This window comes from Pseudoliparis swirei, chromosome 17 (assembly GCF_029220125.1).
Source record: "Pseudoliparis swirei isolate HS2019 ecotype Mariana Trench chromosome 17, NWPU_hadal_v1, whole genome shotgun sequence".
Taxonomy (NCBI): Eukaryota; Metazoa; Chordata; class Actinopteri; order Perciformes; family Liparidae; genus Pseudoliparis; species Pseudoliparis swirei.
In genome coordinates this window covers 3,524,962-3,552,939 of record NC_079404.1, presented here as the reverse complement: position 1 = coordinate 3,552,939, position 27,978 = coordinate 3,524,962, and the positions used below count along the sequence as shown (strand labels likewise).

Sequence of the window (27,978 nt, the reverse complement as noted above, 5' to 3'; positions counted from 1 at the left end):
CCCAAAACGTGATCAACTTTGGCTTCTGAAGCCTGAAGTGTAATTCTGTCGCTCGACAGTTGGTGGCGATGATGCTCCGTTCTGCCGCCAATTCAGCCCCCGAAGAAGAAGAAAAGAGGAAGACGAAGAAGAAGAAGAAGAAGACGACGAAGAAGAAGATGATGACAATAATAAGAAGAAGGAGCAGTAAACGATAACGTGAGTAGCGTTTGGTGTCGTCGTGCTTTTGTCGACAGGTACCAAGTGTCTCTATCCAAATGGAGGGCTCGCTACAGCCGCGTGTTGAACGCGTTAATCAAGAAGTAAAGAGGTTAGTTGGCGAAGCTAACCCCGAGCTAACGGTCCCAGCTGTCTGGGCGAGAAGATGGAGAACACAACAGAGTGAGAGGCTCGCGAGGCTCACGTTACACTTCCTTTACGGGACGAGGGGCTAAGTTTAACCTCTGAGCCGAGAAGGGCGGACCGTTATATACTGAGTTTATGTACTGAGCTGAGTTTATGTACTGTAAACTGAGTTTATACACTGAGCTGAGCTGAACTCCTGAGCCAAGCTGAGTTTATACACTGAGACAATCTTGAGTTCATATACTGAGTAGAGTTTAACTCCTGAGGCAAGCTGAGTTTATATACTGAGCCAATCTAGGATTATTTACCGAGCCAAACTGAGTTTCATGTCCTGAGCCGAGCCCAGTTTATACACTGAGCTTCGATGTCTCGGCTCTTGTTCACAACGTTATGACAAACTTGGTCTATAAATCTGCCGTTGGTTGGTTGTTCTGGCCCTTCAGCTGATGATGTCACGGTACCAGAACACCGGTAGAGTCCTACAGCGTCGGCTTTGATCAGTATACTACAAAAGGTTACAGATTTATTATTAATTATTTCATGTTCTGGACATTTTTTTGTTAAAATTACAATACAAATCCACTTATAATACTGACATTGATCATCATGTAATGTCATAATAGATAATGACAATAATACTGGGTAGAATGAATCTATAGTGTGTCAGCTGAATAACTGTATGTGTGTGTGTGTGGTTTTGGGTTTAACAGAAACACTTCTCACGGTCCAAGATGACGACTTCATGGAGTGACCGTCTGCAGAAGTATGCCGACATACCAGCCAACATGGACGGCGTGGCCATGAAGAAGTATCGACGTGAGGCTCACCACAGGTGCGTGTTAGTTTAGAACACGGTGAAAAGGCTCCTGCTAAAGTCTTAGACCAGGACCAGGCACTGGACAAATGGGTTATGGCTCCTGGCTTTGGCGTGTGTACGTATTTAGTATGCACAGTATTACAAATGCCTCATATTAATGATAAAACCCCATTCAGAAACCTTGAAGCAGAAGGGAACACGCTTATCTTCGACATGTTCCTCTGCTCAGTAGAAACGAGGATCAGGCTCTGTTCATGGAGAAATTAGTAAATTTGCTTTGTTTCAAAAAGAGAGCAGGCTTTATGGCGGAGCCTCATTAGTTTGCGACAACAAAAATGCCAAAATCGAAGCTTCAAAGCGACCGTGTCGCCACGACTACTACGTTTTTTTAAATACAGTCTACGGGGAAGAGCCTACAGAGGAAGACATTCAGCCTATGGTGGGAGACATTCAGCCTCTGGGGGGGGGAGACATTCAGTCTACAGGGGGAGACATTCATCCTACGGGGGGAGACATTCAGTCTACAGGGTAGAGTCTACGGGGGGAGACATTCATTTACAGATGAAGAAGTCAGAGGTGTGAGAGAAGCGAGACGTCTCCAGGGCGTTTCCTGTCACCAGAAGTCCAATTTTGAAGGGGAAGCGGAAGTTTGAGAGTTACAAAAAAAAATGTTTTTCAGATGCACTGGTCACATGTCTGTTGGGGTTGTGGTTGTTGTCGTCGTTGCTTTTTAAGTGGACTCATTTGTAGTTCACTATGTCCACCATGCATCAAAACCTGACCTCAATCTGTTGCGCAATCATTGCTGCCCCTTTAGTTTTTTAGTAACTCTAAACTGCTCCACCCGATTTGCTTCGTCTACTCTAAACGATGAATTCGAAGAGATTTCATTTAGTTTGAACTGCCGGCTGCCGAGCCTCGACTGACCTCCCCTTGTCCTCCCCTTCCAGAGTGTTTGTCAACCGAAGCTTGGCCATGGAGAAGATCAAGTGTTTTGGATTCGATATGGATTACACCCTGGCAGGTAAGTGCACTCTGGGTTTATGGCTATTGCTTTAATATTGCACCGTTCATGTCAGACGGACACGCATCGCATCAAACAGCGCCGTTGGTGGCTGGTGTCGGTACCGCTGCGTGCGCTGGCCTCCTCGGATCGGCCCTTCTCGTTCGTTGCGACAGTGAGTTATTTGAACTCTCCATCCTTGATGCGCCTTAAAAAAAACATACTTTCGCTGCAAGTCTCCAGGAGGGTCCTCTCAGTCGGTCTCGCTGCAGCACCCTCTGTAACCCCCAAGATGCTGCCGTCCACCTGGGTGAAGGGATGTATTTCTGGGCCTGGAGGCCTTCAAGACGTGTCCTTCCCCCCCACCACAGCAGGAGGACGGGGGCTGCGGTTGGAGCGAGGCTTCGAGCCAAACGCATCGAGCCAAACGCATCGAGCCAAACATGTGCATGTGTGTCGTTATTGTTTGATCCTTGTGTTTCTGTGATGCACCGCCCCCCCCCATCAGAAGCCTGTTTCCCTCTCTGCCTGTCCAGTGTATAAATCTCCCGAGTACGAGTCCATGGGCTTCGGCTTGACGGTGGAGCGCCTGGTGTCCATCGGTTATCCGCAAGAGCTGCTCAACTTTGTCTACGACCCCTCCTTCCCCACCAGGCCGGTTCACGGAGCCCTGCTTTTCCTTTCTTTCTTTTCTTTTTTAAATCCGTTTGTATAACGGCGCCACGCATTCCTCCCTCTTTGCGCTTCTCTGTCTCTCTGACTCCCGCCTGTCTTCCCTTCTTCCCAGAGGTCTGGTGTTCGACACGATGTACGGCAACCTGCTCAAAGTGGATGCCTACGGGAACATCCTGGTGTGTGTGCACGGATTCAACTTTGTGAGGGGGTGAGGTCCACCGCTCTCGCTCATTTCTCGACGGGACGATTGCCGACGCATGCCGGTATTTTATAAAAAAACTAGAATGGGCACTCGGTAGAGCGCATACCTTCGCATATCACAAGATTGGGCATTGAATTATGAACATTTTGGCATTAGTTGCCTATGGTAAAAATAAGATTTTGACTTTTTCACGACTTTGACCTTGACCTTTGACCCGATCGATCCCAAAATCTAATCAAATGGTCCCCGGATAATAACCAATCATCCCACCAAATTTCATGCGATTCGGTTTAATACTTTTCGACTTATGTGAATAACACGCACGCACGCATACACATACACGGCGATCAAAACATAACCTTCCGCATTTTCAATGCAAAGGTAATTCAATTCAATTCAATTCAGTTTATTTGTATAGCCCAATTTCACAAATTACAAATTTGTCTCGGAGTGCTTTACAATCTGTACACATAGACATCCCTGCCCCAAAACCTCACATCGGACCAGGAAAAACTCCCAAATAACCCTTCAGGGGGAAAAAAAGGGAAGAAACCTGGAGGAGAGCAACAGAGGAGGATCCCTCTCCAGGATGGACAGATGCAATAGATGTAATGTGTACAGAAGGACAGATTTAGAGTTAAAATACATTCAATGAATATGACAGAGTGTATGAATAGTTCATAGTAGGCATATTCCACGATGGAGACCTCCACGATCCATCAGGCAGATGGCGGTGGGAGGAGGAGGGCGGAGTCTCAACAGTGGGCGGAGTCTCAACAGGACAGTGGCGTAGTCAGGAGCAGGAACTCCACGACCCAGACCTCGATGATCCATCAGGCAGATAGATTTATGCCGTCTCATAGGGTCCGATGACCCCATGAGACGTGAAGTCAAAAGGACTCCGGGAGAAAGCAGAGTTAGTAACGTGGGGTTGAGAGATGTAAATTCATCCTTAAGGAGAGGAAAAAGAGGAGATAGGTACTCAGTGCATCCTAAAACGTCCCCCGGCAGCTATAAGCCTATAGCAGCATATCAAGGGGCTGGACCAGGGCAAACCTGATTCAGCCCTAACTATAAGCTCTGTCAAAGAGGAAGGTCTTAAGTCTACTCTAAAGCGAGGTGACTGTGTCTGCCTCCCGGACTGAAATTGGAAGCTGGTTCCATAAAAGAGGAGCTAAAGGCTCTGGCTCCCATTCTACTTTTTAAGACTCTAGGAACTACAAGTAGTCCCGCATTTAGTGAGCGTAGCTCTCTAGTGGGGCAATATGGTACTACAAGCTCCTTAAGATATGATGGAGCATCACCAATCAAGGCTTTGTAGGTTAAGAGAAGAATTTTAAAAGTGATTCTTGATTTTACTGGGAGCCAGTGCAGAGCAGCTAGTGCAGGAGTGATGTGATCTCTTTTCTTAGTTTTAGTGAGAACACGAGCTGCAGCATTCTGGATCAACTCCTAAGAGATTTATTAGAGCAGCCTGATAATAAGGAGTTGCAGTAATCCAGTCTCAAGTAACGAACGCGTGAACCAATTTTTCTGCATCTTTTGAGACAAGATGTGCCTGATTTTGAAATATTACGTAGATGAAAGAATGCAGTCCTTGAGATTTGCTTTACGTGGGAGTTAAAGGACAAGTCCCGATCAAAGATAACGCCAAGATTCTTTACAGTGGTGTTGGATGCCAGGGCAATGCCGTCTACAGAATCCACATCACCAGATAATTGATCTCTGAGGTGCTCAGGGCCGATTAAAATTACTTCGGTTTTGTCTGAGTTTAACATCAAGAAGTTGCAGGTCATCCATGTTTTTATGTCTTTAAGACATGCTTGAATTTTACAGAGTTGGTTGCTCTCCTCTGGTTTTATCGATAGATATAGTTGAGTATCATCTGCATAACAATGAAAGTTTATGGAGTGTTTCCTGATAATATTGCCCAAAGGAAGCATGTATAAGGTAAATAAAATTGGTCCAAGCACAGAACCTTGTGGAACTCCGTGATTAACGTTGGTGGTTATTGAGGCGTCATCGTTTACAAATACAAACTGAGATCGATCTGATAAATAGGATTTAAACCAAATTAGTGCCGTGCCTGAAATGCCAATCGACTGCTCCAGTCTCTGTAACAGGATGTCATGGTCAATGGTGTCGAATGCAGCACTAAGGTCTAACAAGACCAGGACAGAGAGGAGTCCTTTATCTGCTGCCATTAAGAGGTCATTTGTAATTTTCACCAGTGCCGTCTCGGTGCTGTGGTGTTTTCTAAATCCTGATTGAAATTTCTCAAATAAACTATTATGATGTAGAAAGTCGCACAACTGATTTGCGACCACTTTCTCAAGGATCTTGGAGAGGAAGGGGAGGTTAGAGATCGGTCTGTAGTTAGCCAACACCTCTGGATCCAGAGTGGGCTTCTTCAGGAGAGGTTTAATAACAGCCACCTTGAAGGAGTGTGGTACGTGGCCTGTTAGCAGAGACACATTGATAATATCTAATAGAGAGCCGCCAATTAAAGGCAAAACGTCTTTAAGCAGCCTCGTCGGGATGGGGTCCAAGAGACAGGTAGACGGGTTAGAAGTAGAAACCGTTGAAGATAATTGGTCACGGTTGATGGGAGAAAAGCCCTCCAAATATACACCAGGGCATACAGCGGTTTCCAAGGCCATTCCACTTGAGGACAGATTGGCACTGGTTATGGGCAAGAGAATATTAATCTTGTCCCTAATAGTTAAAATCTTTTCATTAAAGAAGTTCATAAAGTCATTACCACTAAGGTTTATAGGAATGCTCGGCTCCACAGAGCTGTGACTCTCTGTCAGCCTGGCTACAGTGCTGAAGAGAAACCTGGGGTTGTTTTTATTTTTCTATTACTGATGAGTAATAGGCTGCTCTGGCATTACGGAGGGCCTTCTTATATGTTTTAAGACTATCTCGCCAAACTAAGCGGGATTCTTCGAGATTAGTTGAACGCCATATGCGTTCAAGCTTCGTGACGCTTGCTTTAGTTTGCGGGTCTGAGGGTTATACCAGGAGCAAACCTCCTCTTCCTCACTGTCTTCTTCTTCAGAGGGCTATCGAGTCCAGTGTCATTCTCAAGGAGCCTGTGGCACTGTCAACAAGATGATCAATCTGGGACGGACTAAAGTTAGACCAGGAGTCCTCTGTTATATTGAGACGTGGTATCGAATCAAATACAGAAGGAATCGCTTTAAATTTAGCTACAGCACTGTCAGCTACTCATCTGGTGTAGAGACTTCTGACTTACGGACTACACTCCGTGAGTATAAATTCAAAAGTTATGAGGTTGTGGTCTGACAGAAGAGGATTCTGTGGGAAGACGTTCAAATGCTCAATGTCAACGCCATAAGTAAGAACAAGATCAAGCGTGTGGCCAAAGCTGTGAGTGGGTTTCTGTACTCTGACAGAAGCCAATCGAGTCCAACAAGGAGATGAATGCAGCACTAAGGCAATCATTATCAACATCCACATGGATATTAAAATCTCCAACAATAATAACTTTATCGGTTTTAAGAACCAAACTTGATATAAATTCTGAGAATTCAGATATAAACTCTGAATATGGACCTGGTGGCCGGTACAGAATCACAAATCGAATTGGCTGTAGTGTTTTCCAGGTTGGATGTGAAAGACTAAGAACAAGGCTTTCAAATGAGGTGTAGTGTAATTTTGGTTGAGGATTAATTAATAGGCTCGATTCAAAGATGGCTGCTACTCCACCTCCTCGACCGGTGCCTCGAGGAATGTGAGTATTAATATGACTTGGAAGAGTCGATTCATTCAGGCAGACATATTCTTCATGGCTCAGCCAGGTTTCAGTTAGGCAACATAAATCAATGTGATTATCTGATATTAAATCATTTAGTAACACAGCTTTAGATGACAGAGATCGAATATTTAGGAGACCACATTTAATAGACCTATTTTGTTGCACTGCTGAAATAATGGTGTTAACTTGTATATGGTTATTGTGTACGACTCCTCTTCTGCTTACTTTTAATTTATTTAATTGAAGTGGCCGTGGGACAGACACAGTCTCTACTCTAAAGTCATGGGTGGGTAACTGCTCGAATGGAAGAGCAGAGAAGGGTGTTAAACTACAACTCTGCTCCCAGTTCCTGATCTGAACCCTGGGTTGTCATAGATTAAGTCCGGTGATCAACTTGGTCATATTCGCAGAAATGAGACGCGCTCCGTCCAACGTGGGATGAATGCCGCTCTCCTCACCAGAGCAGGTTTTCCCAGAAAGTCTTCCAGTTGTCTACGTAGCCCACATTATTCGCTGGGCACCACCTCGACAGCCAGCGGTTGAAAGACGACATTCGGCTATACAATTCGTCTGTCTGCAAATTTGGGAGAGGGCCAGAGAAAATTACGGTGTCCGACAACGCCTTGGCATAAGCACACACCGATTCCACATTATTTTTAGTGAGTTCCGAGCGGCGGGCTCGGCGCCATTACCACCGCGTGTATTACAATCTGACTGTATCTCCGCTTGTCCTTAGCCAGCAGCTTCAAACAAGACTCCACGTCGCCCGCTCTGGCCCCCGGGAGGCACACGACTCTGGTCCGCGGCTTCGCTATTTTCACGTTCCTGACTATAGAGCTCCCGATAACCAGGGTGTGTTCCTCAGTGTGTCGCTGAGCAGGGAAAACTGGTTCGAAACGTGAAGTGGTTGGTGCACAGCGGGCTTCTGTGTAGACTTACTACTCCTGCGAACAGTTACCCAACCATCCGGCTGCACGGTTACCGCCGGGGCACAGCTAACAGCTGACTGTAGCTCCGCGCCGACTACGGGAGAGGGCGGGCTAACTAGCATAGCTGTCTGAGCTTCGATAGCGGAGCCGTGCATCTAACCCACTTAGACCTGCCTCCAACCTAGCAAATAAACTACACTTGTTGCATGTATCGTTATCATTAAGGGAGGCAGGGGGATAACTATACATGAGACACACTGAGCAAGAGGGAGCGGGAGGGAGAGAAGAAGAAGTCATGCTCGCTGTTGAGCTGGCAACCAGAGCTTACCGGAAGAGTGAGATGATGCGTTCCAATGGCAAACAAAGCTAGAAGTCTACACCAGGAAAAACTAAATTGTCAACCTAAAATGAAGAATTCAGAGGAGCCCCAAAGTCCAAAATGTCTCCCATCAGTCCAGTAGATGCTCCGATCTTTCACCAAGTAAATGGAAGTGTTCCGTCTACTAATGGCGTTAGGAGACAAGTCGATGGGATTCATCCTCCGGGCCTCGGGAATGTCTCCACGGGTATTCATGGCAATCCATCGTGTCGACGTGTGAAACATCTCGGTTACACACAGTGTACTCGAGTTAAACTTCCTGGATATGTTTTTAATGGCGGAACAGTCGATGTTCAGAGCATTAATACGGTCCTTCCCTCTCCTAGTGTCACCCAACGGGACCTTATTGAGGAGCGGAATACGTGCCGTAGTCAGCGGGCGAAGACGAATAGATTGCTGATGCCGTAACGCGTCTTTTCCCGGTTTGACCTTTGACCCTTTGCCATTTACTTTCCCTCCAACCTGCTGTCTGTCGGTGCTCCCTCTGCGTAGACCGGACCGAGAGATGTACCCCAACAAGTTCATTCAGCGTGGAGACACGGAGCGCTTCTACATCCTCAACACCCTCTTCAACCTGCCGGGTGAGGAAACGCATCGAGGAAATTACAAATGTAGAACGTACAAGAACTTAAGAATTTGCAGAATTTAAAGGTATTTGATGTATCTGACGTGAATCGGCTGCGCATGATCAGGGCTTCAGGCAACATTTATTACATGAACTTTGATAAATACTCTAATTATAATATAATAGTATTATCGTATATATGATATTGAGTCCCGCAGTCGGTGTCAGTGATTCTCATTTGTTCCTCAGAGACATACCTCTTTGCTTGCCTGGTGGATTTCTTCAGTAACTGCTCCAGATACTCGAGGTACTGCACGCTCACGGCTACGTACAGAACGCTGTCTGCCTGCCTGCCTGTCTGTCTGTTTCTCTGTCTGTCTGTCTGTCTGTTTCTCTGTCTGTCTTTTTCTGTCTGTCTGTTTCTGTCTGTTTGTCTGTCTTGCCTGCCTGTCTGTCTGTTTCTCTATCTGCCGGTCCCTCTGTCTGTCTATCTGTCTCTCTCTCTGCCTGTCTGTCTGTCTGTCTGTCTGTCTGTCTGTCTGTCTGTCTATCTGTCTCTCTCTCTGACTCTCTGTCTTGCCTGCCCGTCTGTCTGTCTGTCTGTCTCTCTCTGAGGAAACACTTTTCAATGACACTTTTGTAATTGGGAACGTGCCGGATCAGAACCAGCGTGTCCACTCTTGACACTTCAACGGGACTCGTCCAATCAAATGACGATCGGGTTATAAGAAGCGGCTTAAAAAATTGTGCATGAAAAGATTGTATTCCCTATGAATCCCCGCCTGGTGCTGTTGTGTTGCTGAAAAGCTTTTATTTTGAAACATCAAAACGACAGATCTCGGCGTCGCCGCAGAATTCCATCGACACGGTAACGCGATTTCTAACTTGTCTCCGTAGCTGTGAGGCCGGCTTCAAAGACGGCGACTTCTTCATGTCCTTTAAGAGCATGTTCCAGGACGTCCGAGACGCCGTGGACTGGATTCACTTCAAGGTAGAATCGTTTACGTTGACACACGCCAACGTCGCAGCTTCCAGCCGGAGGCCGTCGCAGACACGCTGTCGTTCTTTCTGTTCACAGGGGTCCTTAAAAGAAAAGACTGTTGAAAACCTGGAGAAGTATGTGGTAAAGGATGTAAGTACACCAGCCAGGGGAGGGCATGTACATATATTGTAGGGGGACATTTTTTGCCAGGAGCATTTAAAAAAAGAAAGAAATTGGTGGCACTTTTTGAACCTTTTGAAATAACATTTAAACTTTGTTCAAAAATAATTAATATACTTATGTATTAGATTAGATATTCCTTTATTTTCTCACAGTGGGGAAATGTCAGGATCACAGCAGCGGGTGGACATTAGAGCAGTAGTTAAAGATACAAATATAAAATACAATAACTATTAAATATACCGAGGAATAAAAAAAAAATATATATACGTATATATTAGGCTTACAGTATATGAGCAATTGTCATAAAAATGTCAATAATAAGACTATTAGGCAGTAGTCTACAGATTCTAAGTGTTTTCTTAGATTTTTTGAATAAAAAACAATCAGAAAACATAAATCAGACAATCGTATTCAATTGTATTCTTATTACTTTGTGGTTATTTATTGTTGTTCAATTTTTTAATAAAACTTTTAACAATCAACTTATTTCTTTCTTTTTTTATAATTCAAATTTTGTGTGTGTGTACCTACCCAGTACAGGCAATACAGATGGGACAGACAACAAAGAACAAAAACAAAACGCTCTTAAATTATCAGAATTATGGGGCGTTTGTTGCCCCTCTCCTCGTGAACTCGGGGGCAAAATTATATTTCTTGGGGTCAGTTTTGCCCTTTGCCCTCATGTATTCCTGACGCTGACACCAGCATACATACACACCGACTATAAACCGGCTTGGTCTTTATTGTCGTGGTGAAACGACGTGTTTTTAGCTCGTTGTCTTTTTGCGCTGTTTGATGTGTGTTCTGTTTCTCCTCCACCAAGCCAAAGCTTCCTCTTCTGCTCAGCCGCATGAACGAAGTAGCCAAAGTGTTCCTGGCCACCAACAGCGACTTCAAATACACAGAGGTGAGAGGAAGGCCTCAGCTATGAAGGCTCAACGCTCTCATTCGCCTTCGTACCGTTGCTCTCGTGCTCGTGAAGTGAGGACGGCCGGTGACGGTAACGATGCGTCGGTCCGAATAAAATAATAATGAAAACCTCCCGTCTTCTTCCAGAAAATAATGACCTACCTGTTTGACTTTCCTCACGGCCCCAAGGTAACGCCAATGACCTCATAACAGCCGTGTTGTCAGGAATCTCAACAGATTTGAATCAAACCGTCTGTGTGTGTCTGTGTGTCTGTGTCTGTGTGTGTGTGTGTGTGTGTGTGTGTGTTGCAGCCGGGTACACCCCACCGGCCGTGGAAGTCGTACTTCGACCTGATCCTGGTGGACGCTCGCAAGCCCGTGTTCTTTGGCGAGGGAACGGTGCTGCGGCAGGTCGACACGGTGAGTGTGGACTACAGAAGCCTGCGTGGACAAAAATTACGAAAACCAATTTTTTTATATACATATTGTGTGTCTCGAGTCTTGGGCCGTAGCTAAGTTTGTCTTTTTGACGTGACCTCCGTGATCGCAGGTGCCAGATAGTAACTCGATTAGCTGTGTCGGCATACGTGTGTCCAAATGGACACTTAAGTGCAACCTGCCTGATAAAACAATCTGATATATATCGAGGGATAAACGCATTTAATTTCCCATAAATGTTTTGACAATGAAAGTAGGCCGTTATTTTAGCTGCCGACTCGCCCCTCTTTACAGTATTAAGCCGCGTTCACACCAATAGCGAATATTTGCTCCGGTCTCGGAGATTCACGGACGGTTTAATGCGTACGGGCGCGATCCGATTGGCCGAGGTCGCACTGAAAAGACAATCGTAACCGCGGCGACGGTTTGTTTCAGGTCACGGGTCGGCTGAAGATCGGCACGTACACGGGATCCCTCCAGCACGGGATCGTTTACTCCGGAGGTAAATAAAGAACCTTCTTATCACAGCTGTTTTTTTTTCTTTCTTTACCTTTTTATATATTCATTTACTTTACAAATAAGTGTGAATATTTAAATTATTAGTGTGTCTGGAGGGGATATCTTATTGCTTATGAATCTCACAGTATTCTGATCCACACAGATGCATTACACTACACAGGGCAAAAAAAATGTTTGCACCTCTTATGAGATAGAAAATTGCAAATATAGTGTCTATCTAACACTATATCTTTATATAGCCAAACATAATTACTTAATTTAACTAAATAATGATATGTACATTGCGCAACATGTGAATTAAGACCTACTGTCACCTGAAGTGTGGCTCTGAGTCGTATCAGAATCACCCCTGTGCAACTTTGATAGAAAACCGTCATTTGATTATTGCTTCATAAAAATCTATGTTTGTGCGCCCAGGCTCCTCAGACATCGTGTGCGACCTGCTGGGCGCTAAAGGAAAGGACATCATCTACATCGGAGACCACATTTTCGGCGACATCCTCAAATCCAAGAAGCGGCAGGGCTGGAGGACGTTCCTGGTGATCCCCGAGCTCGCCCAGGAGCTGCACGTGTGGACCGACAAGAGCTGTGAGACGGCACACATCCGGCATCGGCATCAGCGCGCGCTCACCGTTACTTCATCTTCAATGTACAGCATGGGCTTTATTAGGAGACGAGTAAATAATACACAAACATCACCTCTCACGACCGAAGATGTTCTGTCCTGAGGTCTTTATTTCACGAGCTTCAATCATGATGAGAATTTACTGCCCGGCACCCCAATGATAACAAGTGTTATTGGACATGTATGCTGTGGACATGTATGTTGTGCACGTACATGGAATCTGACTCCGGTTACACGTATACTCTCGTCATACATACAATTATTTTACAAATAGCAAGATTAATATAAAAAGATATGCAAGTAAGTAAATAAGTTAAATTATAAGTAAGTAAATAAGTTAATAATTAAGTCAGTAAATAAATAAGTTTGTAAATAAATAAATAAGTAAATAAAAAAAATGTAATAGGTAAATAAGTTAGTAAATAAGTTCGTAAGTAAAACGTTAGTAAATAAATATGTAAATAAATATGTAAAGAAGTAAGTAAATACATGTTAATAAATATGTACATAAGTTAGTAAATAAATATGTATGTAAATTAATTAATTTATAATAAATTAAGTCAATAAATAATTAATTTAGTTAGTCAATAAGTAAGAAAATAAGTATGCAAGTAAAACAGAAAGTAGATACGTAAATAAATAAGTAGATAAGTAAGTAAATAAATATGTAAGTAAATAACTAAAGTTTATTTATTTTTGCACTTATAACAGACAGTGTCACAAAGTGCAGTTCAGTAGTCAATTCAAACTATTTGTCAATAACAGGGACCAAAACATGTCAACAGTTAAAAGAGCAAAAGTACAATACACCGTAAAACATGGTCCAGTAAAAAACACAAGAAAATAAACAAGAAAATAAAAAGATAAAAAGCAGGTCATAGAATATGTAATAAAATTAAAGACAGCGGAGTACGTACAGTATAAAACAATGAATTGGGGACGACGGTGCAGATGAGGGCGTCTGACTAATTGTTCATCAGAGTGGCGGCCAGTGGAAGGAAGCGATTCTGGGACGGTCTTGTTTACTAAAGACTGACCTTGTTCTAAATGTACTAATGTGGATGTTTTCCAGCTATATTTGAGGAGCTCCAGTCTCTGGAATGCTTGCTGGCGGAGCTTTACAAGTGAGTTCCTCTTGGTTTGGTCAGCTGCTCGGTTCGCGCTAATATTTATTCTCTCCAAAGTTTCTTGATGCTCCTTTCTGGTGACACAATGGACAAAAAAAATCCCCAAAGTTTTTGGAAAAGTCCTGGAAATGTGTTATATTCATATGTGCATTTTCCGCTGAGTTTTAAACAATGAATATGTTTTTTAAAAGAAAGACGCTCTAAATATAAGCCGCCATACGCTCTTTCATACTCTCAAAAAGTATACGAAAAGACGTGCATGTTTTATTCTTTTAATCAAACTATTGTCTCATTAATTGTTGTCATTTAAGGTTATATACTGTATGCTTTGGAATGTTTTTATTAGTTTAAATACAACATTTTATCACTTTTTCATGTGTGCACCGAGATAAAAAAAAAAGTGTGGTTATGGAAATTTAGTTGAAAGTCCTGGAAAAGTTTTCTCCATGTTTTCAGAGCACTGGGAGGATAACAATGAGTCACATGTGTTCTTATCCTCAGGAATCTGGACAGCAGCAGCAACGAGAGGCCCGACATCAGCTCACTGCAGAGACGCATCAAGGTACACGACCTCCAGAACAATGGAGAGCTCCACCAGAGAGTCCACGAGAGTCCGTAGACCACAAGGAGAAGTAGTCACTTATACAAACGCCCCCTGGTGGTCAACAGAGAGAATATAGCTTTAACACATGAAGCATATACTTCTATACAACCAGAGGAGTCGCCCCCTGGTGGTCAATAGAGAATATAGCTTTAACACATGACGCATAGAGTTCTATACAACCAGAGGAGTCGCCCCCTGGTGGTCAACAGAGAGAATATAGCTTTAACACATGAAGCACAGACTTATATATATATATATTTCTACATCACTCAGAGGTTCCACTCCCATAATGTTTTTCCTGCCTCGCATTGAAACATCCTGGACATTGAGGAGAACATATCGGTCTCCTTGTCCCTTTTTGTTCTCCAGAAAGTGACCCATGACATGGACATGTGCTACGGCATGATGGGAAGCCTGTTCCGCAGCGGCTCCCGGCAGACGCTGTTCGCCTCCCAGGTGATGCGCTACGCCGACCTGTACGCCGCCTCCTTCATCAACCTGCTGTACTACCCCTTCAGCTATCTGTTCAGAGCCGCACACGTGCTGGTGAGCCCACTTTTTTAATTTTTTACATTTATTTATCTCTGTTCTTCATTTGCCTTTATTCGATAAAAAAAAAAAAAAAACCCTCTCCCTTCTGCAGATGCCCCACGAGTCGACGGTGGAGCACGCCCACGTGCGCGTCATCGACACCGAGTCGCCGCTGGCCACGCGCAACCGCCACGACGTGGACCTCAAGGAGACGGAGGGCAAGCGGCTCCAGCTGACGCGCTCCGTCAGCGAGATCCAGCCCGCCCAGTTCTTCCCCCAGGCGCCGCAGGAGATCACGCACTGCCACGACGAGGACGACGACGAGGAGGAGGAGGAGGAGGAGGAGGGGGCGGGGGGGTGGTGTAGATGAGGCCTGCCGTCACGTTCAGTTCATCCTGTTTTTTTCTTTTTATGTTTTACGCTGATGTTTATTTTTCTTTCTTTTTGTTTCTTAAATCCAGACTGGTCGTCCCGTCCGCCTGCTGATTGGTTGATTTATTTTCTTTATTTTTTCATTTAGAAGAATCGTTTAGCTTCGCCCGTCTAAAAGGGACGCGTCGCCCTGAAACTCTGCCCCCCCCCCCCCCCCCCCGTTCAGACGGCCCCATCTGCCATTTTTTTGGGAACATATTCTTTTTTTTTTCATTCTGTCGTGTCATTTTTGTCTTTTTGTTTTTGGAACGACAACAAATACGTAGAGACGGAACAGTTCGGCGTTCACGACATATTTCTGGTGGTCCATTTTTTTAAATGTCTGGATCCTCCGACGAGCTTTCATCTTCCTCCCTGGTTATTGAAATGTAATTGTGGGAAACGTAGGAACTAAATAACGGCACGCTGGAGGGCGGCTCTTTACTTGAAGGAACCTTTTGAAACGGTTCGACTCCTCAGGAGTAGCTCGCAATGCTGAGGGGAAGTCGACAGGAAGTGACCGGGAAGCGACTCGCAGCTCTTAACCCAGTGCCTCCCCCTCTCCGTGTCGTCATATCGGTGAAGACGAGCGGCCTCTCGTCCTGAAGTGCTCACTGTCATATAAAGTTTTGTCTGCATTACATGTTTTTAGAAAAAACTGATGTTGATATGACGCCGTCTTCGTCTCGCTCTGAGGGGACGCCGCCACGAGGGCCTGAGAGGTTTTGTTAGTGTATTTTGAATCGAGTGGTGGATTGTTTTCATCTGAGGGACGACGGAAAGAGAGAGAGAGAGAGCAACACGAGGGTGAGCGATTCAACGAGAGACGATGAAGTTCCCCCTGATTACAGCCACACACACACATGCATACATACAAACATACACACACGCATACATACAAATACATACACAAACTCTTACACAAATACACACACACACAAACTTACACTCATAGTCATACACAAACTCACACACGCACACAAACACTCACACACACTTATACAATCACTCACAATCACATGCACAAACACACACTTACATACACATGCATATACAAACTCACACACACTCACACAAACTCTTATACTCAGTCACACACACACACCTACACTCACGTGCACAAACTCACAAGCACACACTCACTAAAACAAACACATAAACACTCACTCTCCTACACTCACACACAGACTCACTCTCTTACACTCATAGGCACAAACACTCTAACACACACTTACACACCCACACTCACCAAATACACGCACACTCTCTCATACACACACACACACGCACAGGTGGAGAGGGACTTTGCTCTCCGCTCGGGTATCAAACGGTTGTTTGTGTTCATCTTGATTTCGTGCCTGAATGTCGCGTACTGTTCCTTTAAGCGAACGGTTCAAATTACGACACAATAAATTGTAATAATGCGTCAAAATGACTTTAATCGTACGAATCGCGGCCGTCTCCGTGACGACGGTGCAATAATTAGTTTAGTAATCCAAATGCAGTGTGATCATGCGTGCTGTTACTGCCTTGCTCTGCTGGAGTGATCAAAGTATTGATCCATCATGTTATTGATCCCGCCGACGGTTGATCGGTCGAGCGTGGGTCGGTTGCTCGGGTCATTATGGGATGTCGGGAGCTGCAGCAGACCGCTGCTGTAAACCGACGCCCTCGAGTGGAAAGCGAACCAAATGAATGTTTTTCTCGGTTTCGGAGACGGTTGAAAGCAGCAACGCTGCAGTCGAGACGCTTTGAGTTGCGACCGATGTTTGTAATAAATGTTACGGCTGGATATTGTGATATTGAGTTTTCATTTTATTAAAGTCAAATATATCCAGAATTCCGGTGTTTTCTCCTCCATGCGCGTAGGTGAGTGTGTGTGTGGGGGATTAATTACACTGTAAAAATACTAAAATCACACCGTGTAAAAAATCTTAACCTTAACTGAAGTAACTTTTTTTAAATTTCCTTGTATCTTTTACATATAGTGATTATTTTCACTATGGATAAATCTGCAGATTCTTTTCTCCACTAATTTAATCGACTGTGTGATGATTGTTACCCGGAGCCCCAAGTGCCCCCCCCCCCCCCACAAGGTCCAGATCTCTACATCAACACGATCAAGCAAATGAAAAGCGGCTAATCAATACACGTCCTCATCGGAAAGGAAAAGAGAGGCGGAGACTCTTTGGGTTATTCGTCGTCACTTCCTGTGGGCTACAACAATAAATCATCCTAGAAATAGGATTAAATATATTAATACTGTTTACTGTGATGACTGCGGACAATTGTATAAACAATGAAAGAAACACCAGAATTTAGTATCAATAATAAAAATATAAACATGACTAAGTAACATACTAAATATTTCGGTTCTTTAGATGAACATATGTTAACATGGCCCTATGTAATAATAAATAATCTATTTATTTGCATAGTGTGCTCTCCACCCCCCCCCCCCCCCCATATATATATATATATAACTATATTTGCATTGTTCTAACAAAGTGATTGCAATTTTCCTTTATTAAATTATTTTTTTAAAGTTCAGATTTTGTAAAAAAAATTCCTCCAAAGTGTCACCGTGATGTCATCGGGGTTATCGGGTGTTCTGAGCCTTCACATCGAGGCCGTTCAGTCCGTTAGAAAGTGGAGGTGGAGTCTGAAATGGTTCTTTTAATGTGAGCATTGGGGCTGTAACAGCTGGGGCACGTGGTGTGGAGGTCAAAGGTCACACCTGCTGAGGGTAGAGCTGGAGGACGAGCTGTGTCTGAGATATGATTACATGTTTTCACTGTTCTATAACATCACTGTTTCACCCATTGATTTTCATCCCGAGGTTTGATTTTTAATGTGGAATATTGAACTTTCCTGTCAAAAAGGTAATCAATAAAAATAATACAAATGTTTTTATTATCACAGTTTTATATCTAGTTTGTGTACATTTCACTTATTTTCCCCCCGTTTGATTTGTTTTCAAATAGGCATTTAAAATATTCCATGAATTCCAACTTCTCAGTCACCGAAGATTATGATGATTATTTTCACTTATTTACAATAAAGATGGATAGCACATTTTGAAATGCAGATGTATTTTCACTGTTGGAGTAACTAGTGACATGTCGATCCTTTACAGTTACTGGAAACCACAATGTTGGCGATTACAAATCAAATATATAATTTTTCGTTTACACCAGGCAGTTGGGTCTTTGGCTTAAATTTCCAGACAGCGCACTTTAGCAGTGTTATAGGATGTCTGACATCGAGCCGTCTCTACCTCCAGAGAGGCTTCAGTCATTTGGCAGAATGCACTCACATGCGAAATATTGTTTTTGCATTGTTTCTCTTGTTTGAGTTTGCACTGCCTGTCGATCAAATCAATGCACATGGGTCAACCTGAGGGCTGATCACACCGAGATGTGTCGCTATCAGGTGGTAAGTGTCTTAAAACCTGCATTTTCTCTCCTGACCACCAGGGGGCGACTCCTCTGGATGAATAGAAGTCTATGCTTCATGTGTTAAAGCTGCATTCTCTCTCCTGACCACCAGGGGGAGACTCCTCTGGATGAATAGAAGTCTATGCTTTGTGTGTTAAAGCTGCATTCTCTCTCCTGGCCACCAGGGGGCGACTCCTGGATGTAGAGAAGTCCATGCTTCATGTGTTAAAGCTGCATTCTCTCTCTTGACCACCAGTCCACTTCAAAATACTCGATGTCAAACCTTTTTGCCCGGTTTAAAACATTTGTGAGAGTAAGTAAAGCAATACGAAGTAATTAAAATACAAAAGAGGAAACTGGTCCTTCTTTATTTGGAGGGTCGGTGGTTCGATTCCCCGGCTCTGTGTGAATGTCAGTTACTGCTGATGTGCACCTTGCATGGTAGCTCCTCCCACCTGTGTATGAACGGGTGAATGACGACATCAAAGCACTTTGATTGGTCGGAAGACTAAAAAAGAGACGTTCAAGTACAGTCCGTTCATATTGTTTTAAGAGGGTAACCAATAAGCCTTCTCAACAATGCTTCGTCCTCCAGCTGCCATCCTCCATCCACGTCCTCCATCCTCTTCATCTGCTCCTCCTGTCGGGCACAGGAGGAGCAGACAACTCCTCCTCTTCATCCTCCTCCACCACCACCACCACCTCCTCCACCAGCAGCACGTCATGAGGAATGTAAGCCGGGAGCGCGGCCCACCTCTCCTTCATGCTGATCTGAGCGTACAATGAATTCATGTCGATGGACCCCCCCCGAGGCTCCGCCCCCGGCCCCTGATTGGTCAGCGTGTCCGCGTCGTCGCCCCTCTCTCCCAGGATGGTTTGGATGATGCTGGGGCTGTTCTCATCTGTAGGGCGGGACATCGAAGTTATTTTTCGGTCTTCTCCCTTCTCTTTCTCCCCCTCCCGTCTCGTTTACCACTGGTTTCTTCATCATTTCCCCCAATTCTTTTTTTCACTGTATCCCAACTTTTGTTTCTATTAAAGTCCAAATCCCTCTCCGTCCTCTGCTCTTCTTCTACCCTTTAAGAAGAAACCTTTCTGGGCTGAGACAAAGATCGCATCTATTTTTATAAATGTATTTGTATAAACATGTATATACATATATGTATATATATACATATATACATATATGTATATATATACATACAATATATGTATACATATAAACATATATATATGTATATTTATATATACATATATATGCATTTATACATATATGCATCTATATATATAGGTGTATATATATACATATATTTATGTATATATACATACATATATATATATATATCTACATATATATCTATATATATACATATTTATAAATATATATGAATACATATATAAATACATATAAACGTATATATATCCGTATATATATATATATCTCAGAGTTGTTCGGCCCAGAGCCGACAGCCTATCAGGAGGCAGCTGGTGGTCACCTGCTCACTGATGAAGCACTATTTACTTATCGGGATGACACAAGAAGGCAGTTCATTGGTTGGTGATGAAGTACAGACCTTGGTTCAGGTGGCTCCTCCACAGAGGGAACAGGGCGGAGCTTTCCTTTTTAGAACTTGACTCTGAACACAAGACAGAGCAGTTGGAATGGAGCATTGTGGGAAATGTAGTAACAAGTGAAAACTAAAGACGACGTGATTCAAAAATAGAAAAGAAAAAAAGTACCTGAAGCAGTTTCAGAAGGATCCGCCGTGTCCTTCACTGCTGCGACGCCATTGGTCTGACCCTCTGAGCACACACACACACACACACACACACACACACACACACACACACACACACACACACACACACACACACACATTGCATTTCGGGGGTCCGCTCAAACTCCTTCTTTTTTTTTAGGATGTAAAAATAGATGATGAGCAAAAAGAAGAGAAACAGACGAAGCTCAGACTGCCCCCCCCCCCCCCCCCCATGCACACACACACACACACACACACACACACACACACACACACACACACACACACACACGCACGCACACACACACACACACACACAAGAGCTGAGACACATTTCTGGTCTTTCCACTGACCCGTTGCATCGTTCTGGTTCTCGTTGACCGTCAGATTCTCTTTCACCTCCACAGCTTCTCCCAGTTTCACCTGTAAATCAACACGACACCGAAAAGGTATATTTTTTCGTCCTTTTTTAACCTTTCATCGTACAAATGTTTTTTTAAAGGTCAAAGGTCAAAGGTCTCTTACCACTTTGAGAGCTGAGGGATCTTTTTCCGCCTCAGAGTTTCTCAGCTTGAAAGCACGTCTGGAAAACACATTTATCTATTTATTTATTATATGTACGGTTGAAAATAATTATGAATGAAAAATGACATTTAATTCATGAACAAAAAGAGGCTCCACTTCCATGTTGGATCAAAGACAATTCCTTTAGGATTTTAAATACACTGACAACATTAAACATGAATACACTTTTCTTTAATCAATGCAAGGACAGACTTTTATTATTGGAAATGTATTATTTATATATTAAATTCCACTTGAAAAGGTTTTTGGTGTTAAAGCAACATGCAGTCGCTCACACTGCATTTCATCGTTTTACAAAACAAGTTGAATCTAATCTACTTGAGCAAATATGTCGAGTCAAATGAGCCTCGGGGATATCTGACGCTCCTCCAGCCAGACACACTCGGGTTGTCGGTTTGAATCCAGATGAACATTTCACATCCAACGTTGAGTCTGTACTGTGTGTGTGTGTGTGTGTGTGTGCGTGTGTGTGTGTGCTGACCTGGCGCACTTGCTGCAGAGAGCAGTGAGGAAGACGGAGAGGAGGAGGAGCGCGATGAAGAAACCGACGCCTCCTGATGCCGGGAACCACGACGCGCCGACTTCTACGCCGACTGCCGCCATGATCACTGAGAGAGAGAGAGAGAGAGAGAGAGAGAGAGAGAGAGAGAGAGAGACAGAGAGAGAGAATGAGAGAGACAGAGGGTTCTTTAAGGCACCATTTATGGTGCCTTAAAGAACCCTTCAAACCAGGGTTCTTGAAAGAACTATTCCTTAAATAGTTATTCAAGTAACCTATAAAGGTGTCTCAAAGAACCTTCAGAAAATGGTTCTTTAATGGACCATTATTGGTTCCGCAAAGAACTTTTCAAACCAGAGTTCTTTAAAGAACTATTCCTTAAAGAGTTCTTGAAAGAACCTATAAAGGTGTCTCAAAGAACCTTCAAACAAATGGTTCTTTGACGGACCATTTCTGGTTCTGCAGAGAACCTTTCAAACCAGGGTTCTTTAAAGAACCATTTCCTTAAAGAGTTCTTCAAATAACTTAAAATGGTGCGTCAAACGAAAAGATGGTTCTTTAGTCGTCGATGGTTCTTCGTAAAACCACAAAGCCCTTTGAAGAACCATTTAAGAACCATTATTTTTCTGTGTGTATATCCAAATACAAATGTCGTTTCTGAGTTGCCGCGATACACGAGACAACGTCTAATATTGGCGACAGACGGCAGTTTCGTGAGTCAACATGACTCGATGTGAGGTCGTGTTGACTTTCCAACTCCACAAACACCCCAGAAGATGTATGCAAAGGCCTGGAGGAAGAGGAGGAAGAGGAGGAGACACGCGGCGTGTGTGCCGTCAGCTGTGCTGAGGCAGAGAGGCGGCGGTGGTTCTGTGGATGTTTACCTTGTCCTCTCAGCTGCAGCTCAGCAGCTCTGGAAGCATCCCGACCGACTCCTGGAACAACAAGATCAGATCAGCAGGAAACAGCCAATCAGACGTCTCCCAGGGAGCTGAACGGAGACTGGGAGGTTCCTCTCTCTCTCTCTCTCTCTCTCTCTATATATATATATATATATAAATGTAGACAGTGAGGTTTCTCTGGCTGCACAGATATATACATATATATACATACATATATATATATATGCATATATGTATATTTATATATATACATATATATATATATATATACACATGTAGACAGGGAAGTTCCTCTGGCTGCACAGACGTATACACATATATATATATATATATATATATATATAAAATATATATAAATTTAGACAGGGAGGTTCCTCTGGCTGCACAGATCTATACATATATATCTAAATAAATATATATAAATGTAGACATATATATACAAATACATATATATAAATGTGTATACATATATATATATACTGTATATCTTTATATACAATATATAAATATATACAGTATATATATACAGTATATATACTGTATGTATATACTGTATATATATAAATATATATACAGTATATATACTGTATATATACAGTATATGCAGTATATATGTCTATATATATACAGTATATGCAGTATATATGTCTATATAAATATAGACATATATATATACACAAATACTTATATATAAATGTGTATACATAAATATATACATATAAATAAATATCTATTTAAATGTGTATACATATATATAAATACACATACACAGCTACATACACATACATATATACAAACATAAACATATATATATATATAAATGTGTATAAATATATATAAATTCAAATAAATATCTTCATATATACATACATATATAAATATATAAAAATATGTATATATTTATATAAATGTGTATACATGTATATTAATACACATCATATCTACATACATACACATACATATATAAATACATATATGCAAACATATATATCTCTTAATATACACATACATATCTACATATTTACATATATACAAGTATGTCATATATACAGAATGATGTCAGATTATAATTAAATATATCATTGTTAACTTTACATTGTAAAACTAAATATAAGACAAATAAACACATAGTTATAATACAACACGTATGTTTATCCATCAGTTAAACATACAACACATACAACACGTATGTTTGTCTTATGTTATGATAGAATAATGTACATATACATGTCCGTTGTCTTCGGTAAAGTCATATCGACATTTATTTTTCCTCATAGTAACATTTATAAGACTTCAGTTCAAATACGATGAACCATGTTGCGTGGAAGATGAACAGGAAGTATAAATGAAGTGTTGTGTAAATGAAGCGTTGTGTAAATGAAGTGTTGTGTAAATGAAGCTGTATAAATGAACTGTGTATAAATGAAGCTGTATAAATGAACTGTGTATAAATGAAGCTGTATAAATGAAGTGTGTGTAAATGAAGTGTTGTATAAATGAAGTGTTGTGTAAATGAAGTGTTGTATAAATGAAGCTGTGTAAATGAAGTGTTGTGTAAATGAAGTGTTGTATAAATGAAGTGTTGTGTAAATGAAGTGTTGTATAAATGAAGCTGTTTAAATGAAGTGTGTGAAAATGAAGTGTTGTATAAATGAAGCTGTTTAAATGAAGTGTGTGTAAATGTGATGTAAATGAAGTGTTGTGTAAATGAACCTGTTTAAATGAAATGTGTGTAAATGAAGTGTTGTATGAATGAAATGTGTGTAAATGAAGTGTGTGTAAAGTGTGTGTGGAGCCTACCTGTGTCTACCTGTGTCCAGACCAGACGCTGAGACTCCAAGCTGAAACTCCGAGTGACGACTTCCTCGTGCGGCACGATTACTTATTGACACACTGATCAAACACGGAGAGCTCTGCTGTTTGAACTGCACACACACACACACACACACACACACACACACACACACACACACACACACACACCAAGACACACACATCAAGACACACGCACACACCAAGACACATGCACCAAGACATACACACACACACACACCAAGACACACACACACACACACACACCAAGACACATGCACCAAGACATACACACGCACACACACACACACACCAAGACACACACACACACACCAAGACATACACACACACACCAAGACACACACATCAAGACACACGCACACCCCAAGACACATGCAACAAGACATACACACACACAGACACACCAAGACACACCAAGACACACACATCAAGACACACACACCAAGACACACGCACACACCAAGACAAATACACACACACACACACATATACCAAGACACATACACATTCACACATGCACACACACACACACACCAAGACACGCACACACACACACACAGACACAGACACATACCCATCCCTAGACACACACATGCACACACACAGACCCACACACAGACGCCCCCTCCTCCTCCACACACACTCACATACCCCGACGCACACACACACACACACACACACACACACACAGACACACCCCAAGACACACATACACACACAGACGCCCCCCCTCCACAAACACACGCACCCCAAGACACATACACACACACACACACACACACACAGACGCCCCCCCCCCCCCACACACACACACACACTAAAACACCCTGACACACACATAGACACACCCCAAGACACACACACACACACGCACACACAGCTGATTTCCCATTGGGCTTCGTGTGTAGAATCTCGGCCGGGTCAGAACTCCTCCATGTTGAAGTTGTTTCGTGGAGTTTGTGTATTTCTAGTTTTCAGATCTTAAACCTTTTCTGAATCAACTCTTTTTGCCAGTTTCTCCCAAAATGTGAAACACATTGATTACAAGTTCTAGAATGTTTGGGAGCTCCCGTGTGATCGTGCTCTACAAACTCTTGACTTGAGGGTGAATGGTACCGGGCCGGGTTTAGGGTCAGGGGTCATAGGTCATAGGGATTCTGCTCTGCACTGGCACACTCCTATCCCCCATTGAGGCTCCCAGGATGCATTGCGATCCCACCGCCGCGTGATGGAGACGGTGTTCGTTCCCTGAGCTCGAGCTTCAGCTCGTATTTAAAGGGTACCTGTAGTGCAAAACAACAACATGCTACATCCATTCGGCGCATCAAATAAATCATATTTACCCCGCCGCTATTGTCAACAAGTCACGCATAGCCCGAGGATTTACATTTCTTTATCAACATTCCGAGTCCGTGAACGCTTCAGGGCGCAGCCATTTTGCTAGTTATTTACTCATGTCAAAGCTAACTATGACGTAGAGTCGTTGAAAGGAATTCAGCCAATCCGGAGCCACTTCTACACGCGTTGCTTCTTGGGATAGATCGGTGGCCTCAAGAATTACACAATCTATATCAGGGGTGCTCAATACGTCGATCGCGGCGACCTGCCAGTCGATCGCGGCATAGTATTGGTAGATCGCATGACATTAAAAAAAATTGGCCCGCCCCCCTGTCACTTTCTCTATAGCGCCACATTACAGCAGAAGCACGTCATTTCTGTCTCTACGTGTTGCGCTGACAGTCCTCTGCCCGCCGTCTCGTGCGCGGAGCTCCGACACCGGTTTGCGCGCATCGGGACGGACGGAGCAAAGAAAAGTCACTAGCACCTCCGAACATGTCGGCCGATCATTGCATCAATGAAAGACATCTCCAGCGCTGGCTTATGCGCGATGTAGCTATCAAGCTCACGCTTTTGTGTGAAGCAGATGAGGTCTAATGACACTATATCGTCGGACATAAGTTTGTGCTCTTTACAACAAATGCACTCTATGTCTGTTTTCTGTGGCACACATTTCCCACAACTGCACCAAACGTCCGCCGACTTGCGTGCACGGTCCGCACGGTGAAGCATCTGGACCGGCGGTCCTTCGGCATCAACTTCATCTGAATCATCGCTATCATCGCTGTCACAATTCACTAAATGGGGATAGTCTGCTTTTAAAGGTTCAAACAAGTATCCAGTTGCTGAATCAGACAATCTTTCATCGTCCATATTATCAATCTCTCAGCATTTGTTTGCGAGCGCTCGACGTTGTTTATATTGGTATCTGAACACATCCGCTGTGGCTGGCTGTCGATCTATCAACGATCTGACGTCACACCACCCGCGACATATTCAAGCTCCAGTGCAATGTCGCATGTCGGAGTTGAGGACTTTGAACAGCCTAAACTACGTATTGTTATTGAATACTGGACCGTCAGTGCATGAATAACCTTTAGAAACACATTATCTTTTGATTTGGCTACATATTGTTTTGCACTACAGGTACCCTTTAAGGAAGAATCCCTCGATGGAGTCATGCCCTCGTCCAGCCACAGGGTGGCGGTGGCGAGCTGAGGACGAGTACCGATCCAAAGATGAAGGTCTCACACAAAGTGACTCGGGATGACTCGGGTTTTATTTAATTTTTTATATATATCGTGTTTATTTCACACAATTTACTTCTGAGGCCAAGAATCCTGTAGAATATGTTTAAATGTAAAACCTGATGGTCACATGACTTCTATTGTTCTGTCCATCCTGGAGAGGGAACCTCCTCTGTTGCTCTCATGAAGGGTTCTTCACTCCCCCCCCCCCCCCCTCTGAAAGTTATTTTTTCTATTTTCTTGGGAGTTGTTCCTGATCCGAGGTGAGGTCAAAGGTCAGGGATGTCGTATGTGTAAAGCCCTCTGGGGAGAATTTGTAATGTGTGATATTGGGATATACAAAATAAACTGAATTTAATTGAACTACAATGACGAGCATAGACCTTATAGTCTTGTAACCCTGCAGAGAATCTCTCGTCTTATGTGAAAAGTTAAAATGTTAGTTGTGTAATGTGTTTTTTTTTTCTTAATGAGAAATTCTTGAAACCATAGTTTTTATTAGGGGAAATGGGAATCAGTTTATACATGTGGAAATTCAACTATCTTTGGTATACACTATCATAGTTAACAGGGTCACACATTAACTTTATTGGCCCTAAAGCAGAAAATCATCCCGTCTTGAACATGGGATGCATAATCCACATTAATATAAATACAACTTTTATATAACAACATGTCAACAATATGATAATCCACCACAAACACTTGTATAGCAGCTCTGTGGTCCGAGAGTTAAAGAGTAAGCGACATTTTAAGCTCTCTGCTGCCCTCTTGTGGTCAGTTGTGTGAACTGAAGTAGTAACTCTCAGTCTCAGCCTGTTTTCTAGTCATGAAAGTAAAACACATTGTGTTAGACACACCATATAAAGGGTGAAATAAAGAATATAGAGATGAATAAAATGTCAAATCAAACACACACAAAAAAACACTGAAGACTAAATTATGCATGGACAAAATGGCATTTATGCAGATTATGTAGAGTATATAATGACCGATAGTAACTCTTCTATGATGATATGCATATCCCACTATGAGCTGACGCTTTTGGCATCCTGCAGGCATGCACGTCGTGAGGATTTGTTCCCGCGCCCATGTGCCGTACACGGGCCTCGATGACATCACAATGACCTTTTGACCTGTAGCCGCCACCTGGCCTTTACATATATTCTGCTGCCACTTTAATGTCTCTGACGTTACGTAATACATAACTAAAATTCAAGAGCTGTGACCGTGAGACCATGTCATTTGTTTTCTTTCTCTCTTTTTATTTATCTGTCACATTAATAAAATGATATCCGTAAATGTGCCAAAGTTATTAGCCAAGAGGCTTTTTAAAAATCCGTCGTCCCGAG

General features: G+C 42.9%; 2 protein-coding genes across 9 annotated transcripts; one reads left to right on the top strand and one right to left on the bottom strand.

Moving 5' to 3' along the window:
• The first annotated feature begins 141 nt into the window (after positions 1 to 141).
• Positions 142 to 16,817, top strand: LOC130206977 (cytosolic purine 5'-nucleotidase). Of its 8 annotated transcripts, none has more exons than XM_056435290.1 (18): positions 142 to 198; positions 1,056 to 1,177; positions 2,113 to 2,186; positions 2,702 to 2,819; positions 2,953 to 3,048; positions 8,624 to 8,712; positions 8,946 to 9,003; positions 9,594 to 9,687; positions 9,775 to 9,828; positions 10,685 to 10,768; positions 10,918 to 10,959; positions 11,083 to 11,190; positions 11,644 to 11,710; positions 12,145 to 12,315; positions 13,425 to 13,476; positions 13,981 to 14,041; positions 14,453 to 14,629; positions 14,727 to 16,817. In XM_056435290.1, the coding sequence occupies exons 2-18, from the start codon at positions 1,077 to 1,079 to the stop codon at positions 14,982 to 14,984; spliced, it is 1,704 nt and encodes a 567-aa protein (XP_056291265.1). In that variant the 5' UTR covers positions 142 to 198; positions 1,056 to 1,076; the 3' UTR covers positions 14,985 to 16,817. The 8 variants fall into 8 exon arrangements, with proteins under 8 accessions (XP_056291265.1, XP_056291266.1, XP_056291268.1 ...); XM_056435291.1 differs by lacking the exon at positions 142 to 198 and adding an exon at positions 326 to 859; XM_056435292.1 differs by lacking the exons at positions 142 to 198; positions 1,056 to 1,177 and having other exon boundaries at positions 2,126 to 2,186; positions 2,402 to 2,819.
• A 1,996-nt stretch (positions 16,818 to 18,813) lies between these two features.
• LOC130206979 (uncharacterized) lies at positions 18,814 to 24,056 on the bottom strand. Its single transcript, XM_056435298.1, has 8 exons — positions 24,009 to 24,056; positions 22,191 to 22,241; positions 21,289 to 21,415; positions 20,748 to 20,805; positions 20,576 to 20,645; positions 20,203 to 20,265; positions 20,037 to 20,099; positions 18,814 to 19,364 (listed from the first exon to the last, which is right to left on the bottom strand). Exons 3-8 carry the CDS (start codon positions 21,408 to 21,410, stop codon positions 19,090 to 19,092), a joined length of 651 nt encoding a protein of 216 aa, XP_056291273.1. The 5' UTR covers positions 21,411 to 21,415; positions 22,191 to 22,241; positions 24,009 to 24,056; the 3' UTR covers positions 18,814 to 19,089.
• Positions 24,057 to 27,978: the final 3,922 nt, after the last annotated feature.

What these genes read in the sequence shown, in the direction of transcription:
- LOC130206977 (XM_056435290.1), top strand. Translation starts at nt 1,077, where the DNA reads ATGACGACTTCATGGAGTGACCGTCTGCAGAAGTATGCCGACATACCA. An exon ending in AGAAGTATGTGGTAAAGGAT is followed by an intron (nt 9,829 to 10,684) that starts GTAAGTACACCA and finishes TCCTCCACCAAG; the next exon opens with CCAAAGCTTCCTCTTCTGCT. An exon ending in CGTGTGGACCGACAAGAGCT is followed by an intron (nt 12,316 to 13,424) that starts GTGAGACGGCAC and finishes GATGTTTTCCAG; the next exon opens with CTATATTTGAGGAGCTCCAG.
- LOC130206979 (XM_056435298.1), bottom strand. Translation starts at nt 21,410, where the DNA reads ATGGCGGCAGTCGGCGTAGAAGTCGGCGCGTCGTGGTTCCCGGCATCA. An exon ending in GAACCAGAACGATGCAACGG is followed by an intron (nt 20,266 to 20,575) that starts GTCAGTGGAAAG and finishes GTGTGTGCTCAG; the next exon opens with AGGGTCAGACCAATGGCGTC. An exon ending in GAGGAGCCACCTGAACCAAG is followed by an intron (nt 19,365 to 20,036) that starts GTCTGTACTTCA and finishes CCCGCCCTACAG; the next exon opens with ATGAGAACAGCCCCAGCATC.